This window comes from Odocoileus virginianus, chromosome 7, assembly GCF_023699985.2.
Source record: "Odocoileus virginianus isolate 20LAN1187 ecotype Illinois chromosome 7, Ovbor_1.2, whole genome shotgun sequence".
In the NCBI taxonomy this organism is placed as follows: Eukaryota; Metazoa; Chordata; class Mammalia; order Artiodactyla; family Cervidae; genus Odocoileus; species Odocoileus virginianus.
The window spans coordinates 4851345-4867137 of NC_069680.1; the positions used below are offsets into that span (position 1 = coordinate 4851345).

At 51.8% G+C, this 15793-nt stretch overlaps 1 protein-coding gene across 4 annotated transcripts in view; it reads left to right on the plus strand.

The window, feature by feature from the left end:
* Positions 1-15793, plus strand: part of PAX2 (paired box 2) — a 79565-nt gene that overhangs the window by 51825 nt on the left and 11947 nt on the right. For all 4 annotated transcript variants that reach the window (XM_020870635.2, XM_070470034.1, XM_070470035.1 and 1 more), the window contains 2 exons: positions 7170-7345; positions 9578-9704. In XM_020870635.2, the coding sequence (XP_020726294.2) occupies positions 7170-7345; positions 9578-9704 (303 nt within the window). The remainder of the gene's footprint in view (positions 1-7169; positions 7346-9577; positions 9705-15793) is intronic.

Below are 15793 nucleotides of genomic sequence, written 5' to 3' on the forward strand. Positions count from 1 at the left end.
TTCCTGTATCACTTTTCCGGGTCGTTTTTAGTCTACAGGTGAAGTAAGGCTTACTTTCCCTGAGCTTGCTTCTTGTTAGCTGTGTGATCACACACATGTTTTTTACTCAGCTTCAGCTTATTTCTCCGTCTGTAACATTGGACTAATGGTATCTCTTCTGCAAGTGTTCTGTGGGGGATTAGGGGCAATGTGTGGAAAGCACCCAGAGCCTGCCTCATACACAGTTAGTGCTCAGTAAATGGCTGCAGTGATGATCTTTGACAAGGAAAGCAAATCTGATAGAGTGGAAAGAGCCTTAGAGTCAGACATTGCTGAGTTCAAATCCAGCCTTTGGCTACTTTCTAGTTGGGAGATGTTGAACAAATAATTTTTGCCTCTCATCTGAAAAAATGAGAATAGTGATAGTAAATGCCTCATAAAATTGAATGGATTAATGAGTGTATGTGGAAGCCCTGATGTTGTCAGTTTCCCTATAGATGGGTAGACATGTTTATTTGGGTTAATTTGAAATTATTATAGTTCTTTGCTGTACTTTAAAAGAATTCCTCTCAAATGCCTGATTCCTACTTCCTGGGATTCAGTGGACAGCCCCTGTTCATTCCACATTAACTTTGATGAACCTTGGTGCTCTCTGACCAAGGAAATGGCATAATTTTTATTCTGTCTATTACCATTACCCCCACCTACATTGGGGATTCAGGTACAGTGTCAACACAAAAGGAAGACAGAACTCCTATGTTTTGTCCCTTGTCTCGAGCCCTCATCCCTAATATGTGGTGATCAGTGCCTGCCCTCCTCCCTAAGATTCTGAGACCTCACTGGCCAGCCCTATTCATGGTTGGACAGCCAGAGGGATCTGGTCTGGGATCAGAGAGGCGGGAGGCAGGGCTGTGCTCCCAGGCAGTCCAGGAATGGATGGGTAGTGACAAGGCTAAGTGAATGAGGAGATAACACCTTTTTTGTTGAGGAGTAGAAGTCATTTTTATTAATGATTCTCAAAGTGGTATGTGCTTCTTGTAAAAAGCCTGGATCATATGGAAAAACTTAGATGAGAAGAAAAGCATTTGCTCATGATCAGGGAGTAATCACTGTTACCCTGTGGGTGGCTCTCCTGGTCGAGGTGATCTTTGGTTTTACAATTCTCTTCTTTTGCATGGAGTTCAGGGCCCCCCTGCTGGAGCCCTGCTTGTGGGCTGGACTGGCAAATACTGCTACTCATTGCTGCTCAGGCCACAACTGTCCACAGGGACTTTCCGTGTGCCAGGCTCCCTGGTAGAGCCTTGTAGATATGCCCTTGATCTAGCCATTTACCCTCGTTTAACCTGCATTTCAGTTATTCTGAACCTTAGTTTCCTCATCAGTAAAAAGTGAAAGTTGCTCAGCTGTGTCTGACTCTTTTCGACCCCATGGACCCCATGGAGGAGCCCACCAGGCTCCTCCTTCCGTGGAATTCTCCAGGCAAGAATGCTGGAGTGGATAGACATTCCCTTCTCCAGTGGATCTTCCAAACCCATGTCTCCCACATTGCAGGCGGATTCTCTACCATCTGAGCCACCAGTAAAAAGGGGATTATAATCCCTAGCTATCTTGGAGAGTAGTTAGGAAGCCCAAATAACATAAGGTCTACGAAAGCTTTCTGTTAACTGCTAGGCAAATACGAAGCGGTCAGAGAAGACAATACAAGCCTTTGTTCCCTTTGAAAGAATAATCTACGTCAAAGTTTTAACTCAGCAGTTTGTTTAATTAATTTATTTATATGCTGCCTCATTCTGGAAAGGACTTACAGGAGCTCACTCTCCTTCAGATATGCTATGGCTCATGCCAGACTAGACAAGGCACCTGGAATGGGCTCCAGTTCTGAGAGTCCTGCTGCCTAGTAGTGTGACCTTGGACTGGTCACCTCCCCTCCCCCACCTCACCACCCACCCTGCTGGTTTTTATTACCTTAAAATGAGGAGTTTGGACCAAGTGTCCCCTCATCATTCTTCGTACAGTCTGGGCTCAGCAGCTCATAGGCTGTAGCTTCAGTGTAGGGAAGGTGCAAATCAGGAAAGGGGGGATGCTGGGAGGGATACAGCGTCCTAGATGGGGTCAGGGGCCCCTCAGCTGGGTCCCCTGGGTTTGGAACCCGGGCAGCAGAATGAAATGATGTGGAGGGCAGGCTCTGGGTTCAAACAGACCCGAATTCAAATCCGAACTCATTTACCAGCTGCATGGCCTTGGATAAGCCACTTAACCTCTCTGCCTCTGTTTCCTTTTTTAAAAAATGTTTTTATTTTTGGCTGTGCTGGGTCTTTGTTGCTGCTGCTTACAGGCTTTCTCTGATTGTGGTGTGCAGACTTCTCATTGACGTGGCTTCTCTTGTTGCTGAGCACCAATGCTAGAGTGCAGGCTCAGTAGTTGTGGCTCACAGGCTTAGTCTCCCTGCGGCAAGAGGCATCTTCCTGGACCGGGGCTCGAACTCGTGTCCTCTGCATTGGCAGATGGATTCTTAACCACTGGACTGCCAGAGAAGTCCCATTCTTATCTTTAAAAGAGGTATCACATCATCTACCTCGCAGGTTATTGGGAGAATTAGATGGAGGGTTAAATGGAACAAGCTCTCAGTGCTGTGAGCTGCTCATGGATGGTGACTGAGCAGGGACAGCAGAACAGGACTGAACCCTCCACATACTGAGACCAACAAGTACAGGGTGTCCCCTCGGGGGATGGGGCAAGGTTACTAAACCTTCAGCAACCACATTTTCCAACCTCAATCTGAAAGTGGGGCCTGAGAGTAGGAAAAGATATTGGAAATCAGAATTGCTCCAGAAAGCTCAGGACATGTGGCATCATATTCCTGCCCTCCTCTTGGAGCCCTGACAAGGCTTGGGCTGGTTTTCCCATCAAGGTGAAGGCTGAGGGCCCACTGTGTCATTTAGGGAAAGACTTCCCTGGAACCAGAAATAAGCAGGTAGACCCACTTTATCCCACACCTTGTGACCAGAGCTGTGGTGTGGGGAGTCCAACGTAAGGGCCGTCTCTGGGCCCTGTTCTCAAGCAGCCTCTGCCAGCTGCCTTAGATGGCATCTGCAGCTCTGAGATCAAGTTTCACTCTTAACTGGGGACACAGTGTGCTCTGTCTCTTGGGCAGAAGTACTGTAGGCAGGAAGGTGTTGCTGTGAGTGGGAAGGGCCTCCATGGACCAGAGTTGATGCTATTGGAAGTTAACAAGCAGTGGAGCGGACGCAGAATGTGTGTGAGTCTATACAAGGGCCTGTTGTGAGTTTCCCACATCCTCTGACACCTGGAGCTGCATGGGACTTGTCTGACAAGTGACTGGATGTCCTGGGATGCCAAGTCAGCCAGGTGGCTGGTTCAGAGACCTTCTGCCAGGGGTCTGGCTTTGACTGTTACCCAGGAGAGCCTCATTCATTCATTCATTGAGTACCAACTCTGTACCCAGCGCCGTGCCTGGCACTGGAGCTATAGAGATGCACTAGTCATGGTTCCTGCCCATGGGGAGCTCCCAGCCTGGCTCCTTGGCATGGTGGATGCTATCTAATTACTTTCCTTCTTGCTCGCTCTTCAGCCCAGATCAAGACTTGCTTCTGCCTCTTCCTCCACGTTCGCCCCAGAGAGCTCTCCAGTGCCTGGGCCTGGCAGTGTCTCCTAGCCCAGCCCCATCCCTCCCCCGATGCCACCTCTGAGACTCCACCTTTGGGAAGACCCACCCGGGCCCTCTTGCTCCATGTCCTGAGGATGCACCCCGACCAGTGGGAGGCACTGGCAACGGCTTCATGTTCTCTTCCTTTTCAGCTCTCTTCTTCCATGGTTTCTGCTCTTCCTCTACTCTCTTCTTCTTCCCTCCTCTGCTCTCTACCCTCCAGCCCCACCCCCACCCAGGTCCTGCACTCTGCTCCTCCTCTGGATCCCCAGGCTTCCAGGAAAGCAGAGCCAGCTGGGCTCATTCCTACGGCAAGTGGGCAAATGCCCTCAGCACGGCCTGTGCTTCTCTAGGCATCTGGTGTGGGAAGCTTCTTCCCTTTCTTCCTCTCTTTCTTTCTGCCCTGTCTCTGCCTCTGGCTTTCCTCCTTCCCTGAGCTTCCTCCTCCTTGGACCTCTGAGTCCAGGCCTCCTTGCCTGCCTCCCTTCTCCACCCTTCCTCCTGCCTTCGCTCCTCCTGCCTTCTCTAGCCGAGGGAAGGGTGCCACCCTGGCCTCTGGGGAGAGCCTGTGAGAGCCTGTGGGCCCACTGGCTGGTCTGGGGGGCACTGCTGCCCTGTCCCCGACCAGTAATGCCACTGTCTTCTCCCTGGCCCTGCGACTCTCCACCCTGTTCCCTACAACTTTATTTGTGCTCCTTCGCCATTCATCACAACTGCTGCCTTCCCCATTCCCTATCACCTTCCTTCTCCTTTGGGGGGGCCTCCTCAAGCCTTTGGTAGCCTCATGCCTCCACCACCCTGGTTTGCTTTTCTGCCCTTCTGGCACCTTCTGTCTCTTCCCCACCCCACCCCCCTTCCCTCTCCCCTTCTCCCCATTCCCCATCTCCCCGCCACCTCTTCCAGGAGCAGCCTTCCTTTCACCTTTCCCTCCCTCCCCTTTCCATGGCTGCCTCTGTAACCTGTCTTATCACCAGGGCCTGAGTATACAAAAAAAAATAAATAAATAAAAAGGTCAGTGAGTGGAGGGAGCAGCAATAACCCCTAAAACAGTACTATCAGTGGAACATGATTGATCAATTGAATTCCATAGCGGCTGAAAAATGTGGGATTAAGTAGTGTATTATACGCACAATGAGTTGAGGCATGATGTTCATTTCAAGTTCATTTCGCCGGCCTCTGCCACCAGATCAGGCAATCAATAGGGGCAGCAGATATCATATATCACCTCTCTGCGGGCTGGGGAGAGAGCACCATAATCTCTCGCAAATTTAGAGTGACAGATTTGTCAAGATCTGAAGGGCCCCTGAATAAATGAAGGAAAAGAGACTCCTCCAGCCAGTGACCTAAGGACAAAGCTTCAGTTCAGCCCCTACACACACACACACACACACACACACACACACACACACCACACACACGGGCTGAGCCAAGCCACACACAGGCATATACACAAATCTACACAGAGGCAAAGTATGAGTCTCACTGCACATAGCGCACACCCATGCACATAGCGTGTGAGGCTGTGTTCACAGACAAATGCACTTGACTCCCCAGGACCCACTGGTGACACTGGGGTAACCACACACAAAGACACTCATTGTTTCTCTCTGCCCGGACAGAAAGGCTTCCCAAAAAGGTAGGACTCCAGCAACAGAAGATTAGACACAGTGACACATGCAAATATTAATAGCTCCAAGGGATGGCCTTAGGATGATGGCACGTCCTTGAAAGAGAAGCAGGTGCAGGAGAAACATAGGGATGTGGGTTCACGCTTCCTGTGCAGTCACACCAGCACACACACACCTTTTCCAGAAGGTTCTTGTGCTGTCACTTATACATACCCAGACATTTATCTGGATGTGTATATGTGTATAAATGCATGCATATACACAGAAGATACACAAAAGGGGAAAATAAATATGTCACCACCTAATGCATATAGAGAAAAGCACACACTCCCTCTAAGACAGAAAATCATTCCAGAGGCTTACACAGAAAAAACGCAAGTTTTGTGGCCTTAGGAACATAGGGAACATAAAAATATCATTCATGCTGTCCCTGTGTCTGTCTCTCCACCTCAGACATCATCCTGGTCTCCATTTCTGTCTCTTTCACACACACACACACACACACACACACACACACACACACTTTCTTTGCTTTCCCACCCCCTCCAGGATGGAGTGAAGACAGGAAGTCCCACTAGGAAAGCAGACCCCCTTGCTCCATCTGGGAGACCAGCAAGAGACGATGGCTGCAGGTTGAGGTTAATCAATATGTAATATTTTCTATGGTCTCCTGAATGATACTGTATGGTGTTACTGTATATAATGCAATATTGATTATATCATATCATATAATCACCTATAAACTGATATATATAACAGTCCCAGAGGAACACCCTGGGGCCTCCAGCATGGCTGGCCCCAGGTCCAAGACTCCCCAGCTGGTTTCAGACTGAAGGAAGCCAAGGAGTGGCCAAGCGGTGACTGCGAGGACCCAGCTTTGGGCCCAGGGAGTGGCGGGGCAGCAGTTCAGGGAATGTGGGCAGAGCGGGTGCTTGGCCCACTGTGCACTCTGAAAACCCCTGCGGGCCAGATGGAAAGGGCAGGGCCAGGGAGGCAGGGGGAGCCGAGTGGTGGGAGGCCCAGGGAAAGCAGCACACAGATGGGACTGGCCCGCAGCCCCAGGGAGTGGGCGCTCTGGTACTGTCCTGGTATTCCAGACCCGGGGTGAGTCTCAGCTCCCTGTGGAGATGGCGAGAGGAACCAAGTGGCCAAGGAGCAGGCCTCTGGCAGAGTTTAGCCAGAGTTCAGGTCAAGGACAGAGGCTGAGGGGGGTTGCCTCAGAGTACACACAGCATCTGCAAGGACCCGGGCTTCAATCTCTGCCCGAGTCGCATTTTCTGGCTCCTGGGTCACCTGCCTTCCTCCTGCTCCAACCTCAGGCCGGGCCGACCTAGAAAGAGAGCCTCCGCTGGGCCCCGAGCCCCTCCTCCCTCGGTGGTGAAGTTAATTACTTCACCCAGTCTCTGTGTTACACTCAGCCTCGGAGATTTGATGATTTTCCACCCTTGGAGTCTGTGGAACTGAAATTCATCTCAGAGCCAAGTTCAATTCTCCACAGGCTCAGTAATGCTGGCCTTAGATATCCAGCTCCTCCCCCCAGGCTGACCCAGGGCTGAGGAACAGGAGGGGTCCAGGGGAGACATCCTGAGGAGACGGTGCCCAAGAGCCCCTCTGGCTCCCCCACCTCTGCCTAGTCCTCCCCACCCCCACCCCCAGCTGTGACAACATCCCTTTGTCTTCCCAGGTTGTTCAGGGGTGCTGGCTCTCTCAGTCAGGACTCTGAGGCATGGCCAGCCTCTGGGTCAGCCCCTCAAGCCTCAAAACTGGGTGTAGGGGTACTAGAAGGGGTGCAGAGCCCAGGGCGCCCAGCCAAGTGCCCATCCCCTTTGCCCACTGCTTCGCTCCGGGCCTCTGCTCACCTGTGCTCATGCCCCGAGTATCCCTGTGTCCTCCAGATGTGTCCGAGGGCTCAGTCCCCAATGGAGACTCCCAGAGTGGCGTGGACAGTTTGCGGAAGCACTTGCGGGCTGACACCTTCACCCAGCAGCAGCTGGAAGCTTTGGATCGGGTCTTTGAGCGTCCTTCCTACCCTGACGTCTTCCAGGCATCAGAGCACATCAAATCAGAGCAGGTGAGGAAGGAGCTGCCTGCTTGGAGAAGGGAGAGGGACTGGGCAGAGCAAGGCTTCTGGAGATCGTGCACACAGGTCAGCCAGGTGCACACCCAGCATCACGTGTGCTGCCTGTAGGTATGCCATGCGTGTGCGCCCTGTAAGCACCCTCACATAAGGACATTATGACAAAGCTGAGAAAATCATCATGGTATGTGGCAGTTAGAAATGGTGAGTTCCGGGTGCAAGTATGGCCATAGGTGAGTCTTACCCCCTTTCAGTTTCAGCCCCATCCTCAGTTTCCCTGTCTGTATAATGAAGGGCTGGGACAGAAGACCTGACAGGTCACTTCCAGCCCTGACATCATGTGCTCCTGGCATAGGATACTCAGGAACACCCCTTGCCTAAATGCCCCCAGGGTCCTACAGAAAGTCTGAGGAAGCCTGGATGCTCTTCTTGCTCCAGGAGATGTCAGGAGGAGAGCCCAGTGCCTGCCTCCTGCTCCCTCACCCGGCTGTCCATCATGACCCCAGGCAGGCTGACAGCCCACCCCTCAGACCCAGTACTTCCCACAGATGCAGAACAACCCAGAACACCCCAACACAATATACAGAACACACCTCCTGACTCCTGACATTTACCCGGTTGCATGTGTTCACAGACATCCAGCACCCACCTGCTTCCTCCCCACCCCTTCCCCCGCGTAGCCCATCAGCCTGTTGGTGTGCCCTCCCCCAGACCACCAACTCAGCACCCCTCCATGCCCGCCTCCACCCAGAAGACAGGATAGCCCCCCACCCCCGCTGCATGTGCATGCTCTGACACAGGAGCGCACACACATTCTCCCCACACTACGGCCCGGGCCAGGCCCACAGCCAGCACAACACAGCCTGCCATGTTTGCACACTCAGCTCACACCTGCTCACAATGCACCAGCACAGCCGCACAGACTCTGCACAGCACAGTTCTACTCGGGACTCCAACAGCTCCCAGCCATTCGCCTTTCTCCCCGCCCGTCCTTTTATCCCATAAGCTGTTTGTCTTCATAAAACAAAAATCAAAAGTCTTTTTAAGGTGCCCTGAGCCATAAACCAACAAAGGAGGAGCCGGCCGAGGCGGGCGGCTTGGTGCACCCTCCCCGAGTCCCCGGCTGTATTACAATGAATAACCTTTATTTACTTTCATTAGACTATTAAACACCAGCACAGTCATTTTTCCCCCTGAAACTCGGAGCAGGGCCCATAAAGCAAATCCGAAGCCTAATTGAGTTCATTTTAATTTCTCTCCGATCACAGCGAATTACTCTGGTGATAAATCAGGGGGCAGCTTCACCCCCAGTAGAAGGCCTAATTTGCAGCTAATTACAAAACTGATTTCTACAGGAAGATCAATACGAGAAGGAATTGGAAATGACGAGGCAATCCTGTCCAGCCAAGGAGTGGGGGGGTCCTCTGGGGGGGGCCAGGAAGCGGAAGAGAAAAAAACGGACCCGAAAGCGCAGAAAATCAGTTTTAATTTAACGTAATATTAATCAGAGCAACTTTTCCTGCTTTGTGCGGGCTCCTGGTCGGCCCAGCTCTGGGGTCTGGCTTGGCGGTGGCTGCAATAAAAAGGCAATTACCGGAGTGTTTCAGGCAGGACACCCTTTCAGAGTCAATGACTGGCCCCCTCCCACCCTTCTGTTAGCCATGTGGACTCTCCCCCTCCCCAATTTCATACCCCAGTGCACAGGCAGAGAGTGAGGGGCCCGTGAGGCTGTCTTTGTTTGTTTTAAAAAGGGGCGCCAGCACCCGATCAGCGGCCCAGCAGTACCAGGCTGGAGGCCCCACTAGGCCCTTCCCCCAGTTCCTGCCTCTGCCATCGCTTCAGTGTTCATCTCTCCTCCCTGAGACTCCCTACCCCCGGGCATCTGAAAACACCCCTGGCCTCTTACCAGGGGGATTCCCACTGCTACACCTTGCCCTTGGGGGCTTCTTAAGCAGGAGATGCTACAGAGAGGTCAAGGGTGCTTGGATACCCACTGAGAATGGACGGGCTGCCCCTCAACTTCCCAGAGTCAGGTCTGCCTCCCCCCACACACAACTCTGCATCATCCCTTGAGCCCACCCCTCCCACCCTCCCCGCCCTCTGCCTGGCCAGCTCCTTCCACCCCATCTGGGAGGGCTCCCTGTCCCTCCTCCCCATCTGCACACCGAGGCCTCTCTCCGCATGTGTGCGTCAATAGCGAGCTGTCTCTTTTCTCTCTTCTCCCAGGGGAATGAGTACTCCCTCCCAGCCCTGACCCCTGGGCTTGATGAAGTCAAGTCGAGTCTATCTGCATCCACCAACCCTGAGCTGGGCAGCAACGTGTCAGGCACGCAGACATACCCTGTTGTGACCGGTAAGGGGGTTTTCAGGAGGGTGGGGAAACTGCTTTCAGTGGGGGCGCCTCAGCCTATGCCATCTGGGGCCCAGTGTGACAAGTGGGCTCCCTGCCATGATCTCTGTAGAAAGAGCGAGTCTCCAAAAGCCAGGGCGCTTCCTCAACAGATGTGTACAGATGTGGGAGAAAACATCATGGGCAGAGTCTCTGTGTGCCACAGCCTGGAAAAGTCAAAACCAGGAGGCGTTATAGCTGGTTCTTTCTGCCCATCCTGTAGCCTCTTTCTTTGCCTTTTTTTCTTGCCTCTACCAAGGTGGTGAGAATTATGAGCCTCTCGCTAGGATGTGAATGGGAGAAGGAGAGTAAATAAGCCAGGCCAGCAAGAATGGAGCCTGAGTGCCCAATGTTGAGCCTCCACACTCCCAAGTCTCCTGGAGGACCTGTGTCCCTCTCCTCTGGGCAGCCCGGGAGTGCCAAAGCTGTGGCTTTGGACTTCAGGGCATGGCATCCGGTTCTGTGGTAATAGATAAGCTCAATTAGTTCAGCCCTTCTCCAGCTTCTCAGAGACATCACTGAGACCAAGCCTTGATTTCAAGGCCAGATAGGGTCCTGTCCCTCGATGCAGGGGGCAGGGCACCTAATCCAGGTGGATGAAGAGCAGCAGAGGCAGCTAGAGGGGAAGAAGGCTGAGGTGCGGCGCAGTGGAGGGCCCAGCTGATGACACTCCTGGCCTCCAAGCTGCAGGCTGGCACTGTAGAAAAGCGTTTCCGGGCCAGGAAAGTGCCCAGGTGGGAGGGACACACATCGAGGTGTTATTAAAATTCACCTAATTATTCTGGAGACAATAAAGCCAATGTGCCGTTTGTTCCTTGGAAGAGAGAATGACTGAGAAGGGTCTCAGTGGGGATTGAGAGATGCTGAGGCATTACCTGCCGAGCAAGGCGCGTGGAGGTGGCCTGGGGACCTAGAAGCCCAGCTGTAAGCAGCCAGCAGCAGAGACAGGGAGCGGCCTTGGCCTCACTGGAGGACAGGTTTCAACTTGGAGCTGTTCTGAACACGGCTCAGGTCTGAGATGGGCTGCAAGCAGCCACCGTCTTTCACCTGGGGAGCTTGGGAGAGCCCTGTTGTTCGCTTTTGCAGATTCTCCCTAAGGGGTGTCCTAGTCTCACTGTTTCCGTCCTGGACAGAGTTGAACTCTTAGCCTAGGCAGTCAGAGTTTGAGTTCTGGACAGGCTTTTGGGAGTGACAACCAAAAGCTGGGTCAGGACACAGCACAGGACCCATTGGCCCTCAGCAGGAGACACTCCATCACCCAGTACAGAAGCTCTCTGAGCTGTAGGCGTTCCAACCCAAGGAAGAGCAATGGCCTAGGCTGGGTCACGTTTCTTCTGATCTGCTGAGAGTTACAGTGGTCACTTCCCAAAGGTGGCCCACCCCAAGGCAGCAGCAAATCAGAGGCCAGAAGACTTCTCCAACCCCGGCTATGCTTCCCGGGGCCCAGGGCCACCATCCAGAAGGTAGAGGCTTCCTGGAGTGGAGAGAAGGATCTCTGGGGCAGGGTTCCTACAGCAGGAGAACTCAGGCTAGTACAGAAAAGTGCCTCCACCTTGAGCATCCCCCACCCGCCTCCCCCCCATGGCCCTGGAACGGTCCCAGCTCAGCCTGGGAACATCTCCGGCTGATCCATCTGGATCCAAGTGTGAGAAAAGTTCATTTCAGACCCAGCTTGACATTCCCAGGTGGCAAGTTAGCACTAACATCTCAATCTGTATGCGACATTTCAATCAAGCGAGGAGTAACAAAAGCAGAACCATTAACATTCGGAGCTGTTCACCAGTGGTAATGACGGGTAAACTCGCTCAGAAACTGGAAATTACCAAAAAGAGAGAAGTGTGCGGAGAAGTGGGGGAGGGGCGATGGGAGGGGGTAAGGGGGCAGGGAATGATTTTTCTACACTTAGGCCAAGATCCAAGGTTTGGATTAATGGTGCCATTACCCAAGAAAGGGCTACAGATTATGCTCATTCTTAAAATGTTTTTGCTGGCAATTAAACGGCTGCAGTTATTGATCTTTGTTGATTTTATGTCCTCCTAATTTGCATAATCTATTAAAGATGAATGATTCATGATGTGTTTATTATGAGGATGAACAGAATTTGCTGGAGGTACTGTCAAGGTGAGGAACAGTGCAGTGCCCAGAGGTTTCCTGGACCATCTCAGGAGTTGGGTCCAGCAAGTTGGCCTTTAGGCCAGGAGTTTGTGGGTAGCAGTGAGTAGTGATATAAAGAGAGCAGACATCAGAGAGGTGGATTTTGGGTGAGTTTTTCTAGAAGGATGTTGGTATCTTGAACTGGGTTCCAAGAACAGCTCGGATACAGGATTGGCTTTTAGTGTATTTGAAAAAATTCCCCCCTAAGATTCTTTATGGTTTTATTTGGTTGGAGAGTATGAAGGGCTTTGGTGGGGGAGGAAAGGGCTGGAGCTTTCCAGCAGGTGATTCTGGCCAGGTGTGTGCTCCAGGTGAGAGGGCATCCTGTGGCCACAGTCCAGTTTGAATATGTTCAGGTGTTTGAGGAGCCCTCTTCACCTCCCATATCCTAAACTAAACCCCCAGCTCACCTTCCTCCCAGGAGACAGGCAGCTGAGGCTGTAAACCTCTTCGAGTCCTAAAGAAACAGCTCAGGAAGTCCTAGCCCAACCCAACAAGCCGACCTTATTGATATTCCTGCCACCTTCTGGCACCAGAGGCTGATTTCAAACTTCACCAGCCACTTGATGCAGCTGTTCCACAAGGTCAGGACTGAGAAGAGAGAGGAACCTGGACTATTGTTTGGAGGGGAGAGTGGAGCCCAGTGGGCCAGGACACAGCTAATCACATTGCAAGCAAGGGTGGCTGCTGGAGGCTGGGGCTTGGCCCGAATGCCTCCCCTCCCCACCTTCCATCATGGAACCAGAGAGAGAGACGGATTTTTCTGGGTAGTGTTTGCAAGTTCTGCCGAGATTTTAATTTCACTGCATCACAACTCAGCAAGCTGCCAAGTCAAGCTGGTTATTTAAATTTATCACCCACTTTCCCTTCCGCCGCTGGGCTGCTCCAGCTCAGCAGCACCTCTTCTCTCCAGCCCACTGCTCTAGGCTGCTGGTCTGGAACAGAGCCGAGTCTCTCCTAAGTGATAAGGCAAAGGGGGCCAACTGGATGAGAGAGTGGGTGGGGGGCACTCTAGCCCCAAGCTTCCTCAGGTTTCCTGGCTGTGGCAACCTTCTACGACCTTCTTACCCTTTCAAAGAACCTCAGAGCGAGGCTGCCATCAACCCCTCAGTGGTCCCAGGGGCCTTTGAGTCAGGGCCTTTTCAGTGAGGACTCGTTCTGACTGTGCTGATGCCTCCACGTCTCCCATCACTGGTAGAAAAGAGCCTCTGTTTCCCATGACCTCCTCACTGTGACTCCTCTTGTCGCGTGCCTGGCCAGGTCTGCAGCTGCAGAAGAGGGTGAAGGGACCTTGGCAGTGATGTTGATCTGCGAGAGTAAGATGAATACTAGTTTCAGGATTCCCAAAGTCACTTGGAGATGCTTCTGAGCATTTAGATCTTCACTTTGCCTGGTGAAGATCCACCCTGATAATGAGAGCAGGTTCCCTGCCCGGGAGCCCCAGTGGAGCAAGATGGTGTGGGAGGAAGTCAGGGCTTGTACGGAGATTCTCCATGTTCTCTCTAGAACTCAAGGGATACACTGGGCCCCAGAGCTGCTGCACGGAGTGAGTGGGCTTCACAGCCTCTGGTGAGCCTCACTGCTGCGCACTAGGGAGCTTTATGCCAGTGAAGTTCTCCCCACCCTCTTTTAAGTCCCAGGGGGTAACAGATGAATGCGATCGATGTCCAGAAACAAGGCAGGTTAAACTCACCAAAACACAGCTGGATAAATAACAATGAGAATTGCTAATACACAACCAAACCTCACCCTCTGCTATCAGAAACAGAGGGAGATTCAAACCCAGAGCAATGTGTGAGAGGCCACATTGGAGGCAGACCCTAACTGGGGGAGGCTGGGGTTGTAACACACCAGACAGAAAACATGATCTTGGGCCCCAGAGAAGCAGCAACTAGAACTGAGTATTCCCCTGAATAAAGTCAGGAACAAAGCAGGACAACACTGTCTATGAAAGGGAAACCACAAAGTCATCCCCAGGGCCCATGGAAGCAAATGAGGGCAATATAATGTCTCTACGAGAAGTGGAAGCCCCAAGCCTCACCCTGAGTCCAAATGTACACCATGTGGCAGGAACTCCCAGCGAAGAACTTACATACAAGTTTGTCCAGGATAGTAGCCAACTCAGAGACCCCAGCAGGACAAGGGCAAATCTTCATGTGACTCCCACAGAAACAAGTCCACCACTAAAGATGAGCTCACTACATCAAATGACAGACCTCATATAAATACAGACTATTATGAGGGAGAGTTAGTAGAAGTTATAAGCAGAATAATTAATATTCCCCAAGAATTAGAGATAACAATAATCCAAAACAATCCAGAACAATCCAAAAGCAGCTATATAGTAAGCGTGCTTAAAATTCTAAAAATTATTTCTAAAAGTATGTGTGGGTGTGCTTAGTCACTCAGTTGTGTCCAACTCTTGTGACCCAATGGACTGCAGCCCGCCAGGCTCCTCTGTCCATGGGTATTCTCCAGACAAGAATACTGGAGTGGGTTGCCATTTATTCCTCCATCTAAAAGCATGTTTTGTGTTAATCACATATCTTGAACCCACATCCCCTTCCTCACCACTGCTCAGTAACTAGTCAGGTAATAGTGACCTTAAAAGGGCAAAGAAGACACCTAAATCATGTTGTCTGGGGACTTGGAGGCATGGAAAGAGAGGACCCCCAGGCAGCCCTGAAAGTAGAGCCTGTTGCCTTCTTATCTAAGCTCCCACACTGCTAAGTCTCAGCAGAGAATCTTCCCTTTTGGAAAAATGTCTGAACATTGGACAACTGTAGCAGGGACGGTCCATCCCTCCCTTATGGGGAAATTTCTAAAAAGCCTTGTTAGTTTCCCCACCCTGGTGGGGATAAGCTGGTTTTATTCGAGAGCTCAGGGAAATTTCTCTTGATGCCTAGAGACTGCAGCTCTGCAGGAACCTGTAGTTGAGATCTGGGAGGAGATGTGGATGCTGCCTAAGCAGGAAATACCACCCATGGCAGGGGAGGGAGCAGAAGATGGGGTTCTTCTGGAAGCTGGTAAAATTGAGCAGAGGTGGAGGAAACCAGTAAGGCAAAGTTCAAAGAAAGTCAGGGGCTGGCCCCTGGGGCCTAGAGAGAGTTGTGTGGGCTCAGCATCTGAGAAAAGGTTGCAGACTATTAGAAGTTCAGCCTCCTTACCCACAGCTGGGATGGTGAGCGAAAGTGGCCTTTTAGCAGATAGAGGTGTGGACCCTGGGAAACCCTCCTCTTGCTCCAGGAGTCCTGAGGACCTCTAGGAAATACTCTTTCCTGTAGTTAACAACCCCCTTCCAATGCAACTGCATTTCCCTCCATAAAACAAACAGCTTAGCCCTTGGCCAGCCCCTTGGGGGAGGAGAGGGCAATAAAGGCTGAGAAATGTTTCTGAAGGAGGCTGGGAGTCTCCTAGCCTTGTCTGTCAGCTCAAAGTCCGTGATTAGCTAGAGGAATTTAGGGCACAGACATCAGAGTTTCCTCTCCAACCTTGAAAGGAGAGGGCTAGGGCAACTTCAGACACATGGCAAGTCAGAGCCCGTTGCTATGGTGGCTGGATGAAGCCAAGAGGGCTTCTCCTCAGCTGAGAAGGCCCACTGATAAGAGGCTAGCCTTCTCCAAACATCCCTGAGGCCTCCAGACACATCCCCAAGGACCACCAGCCCCCAGACATCAACTCTGATTTAATTATGGGGGCATTTCCATAGCAATGAGACATTGACAGATAATGTGGGTGCTGTGGGTCTGCAGCCTAGGGAATCATTGGATCAGGGCTCCTTCCCTTCCTCCTTCATCCAGTCTACCTCTAGAGGGAAAGATATTGCAAAGAAAAGTCATTAATTTACTCTAGGACTGGGAGAGTCAGGTCAAATTTGAATGCAATAAAAGCTGTACCAC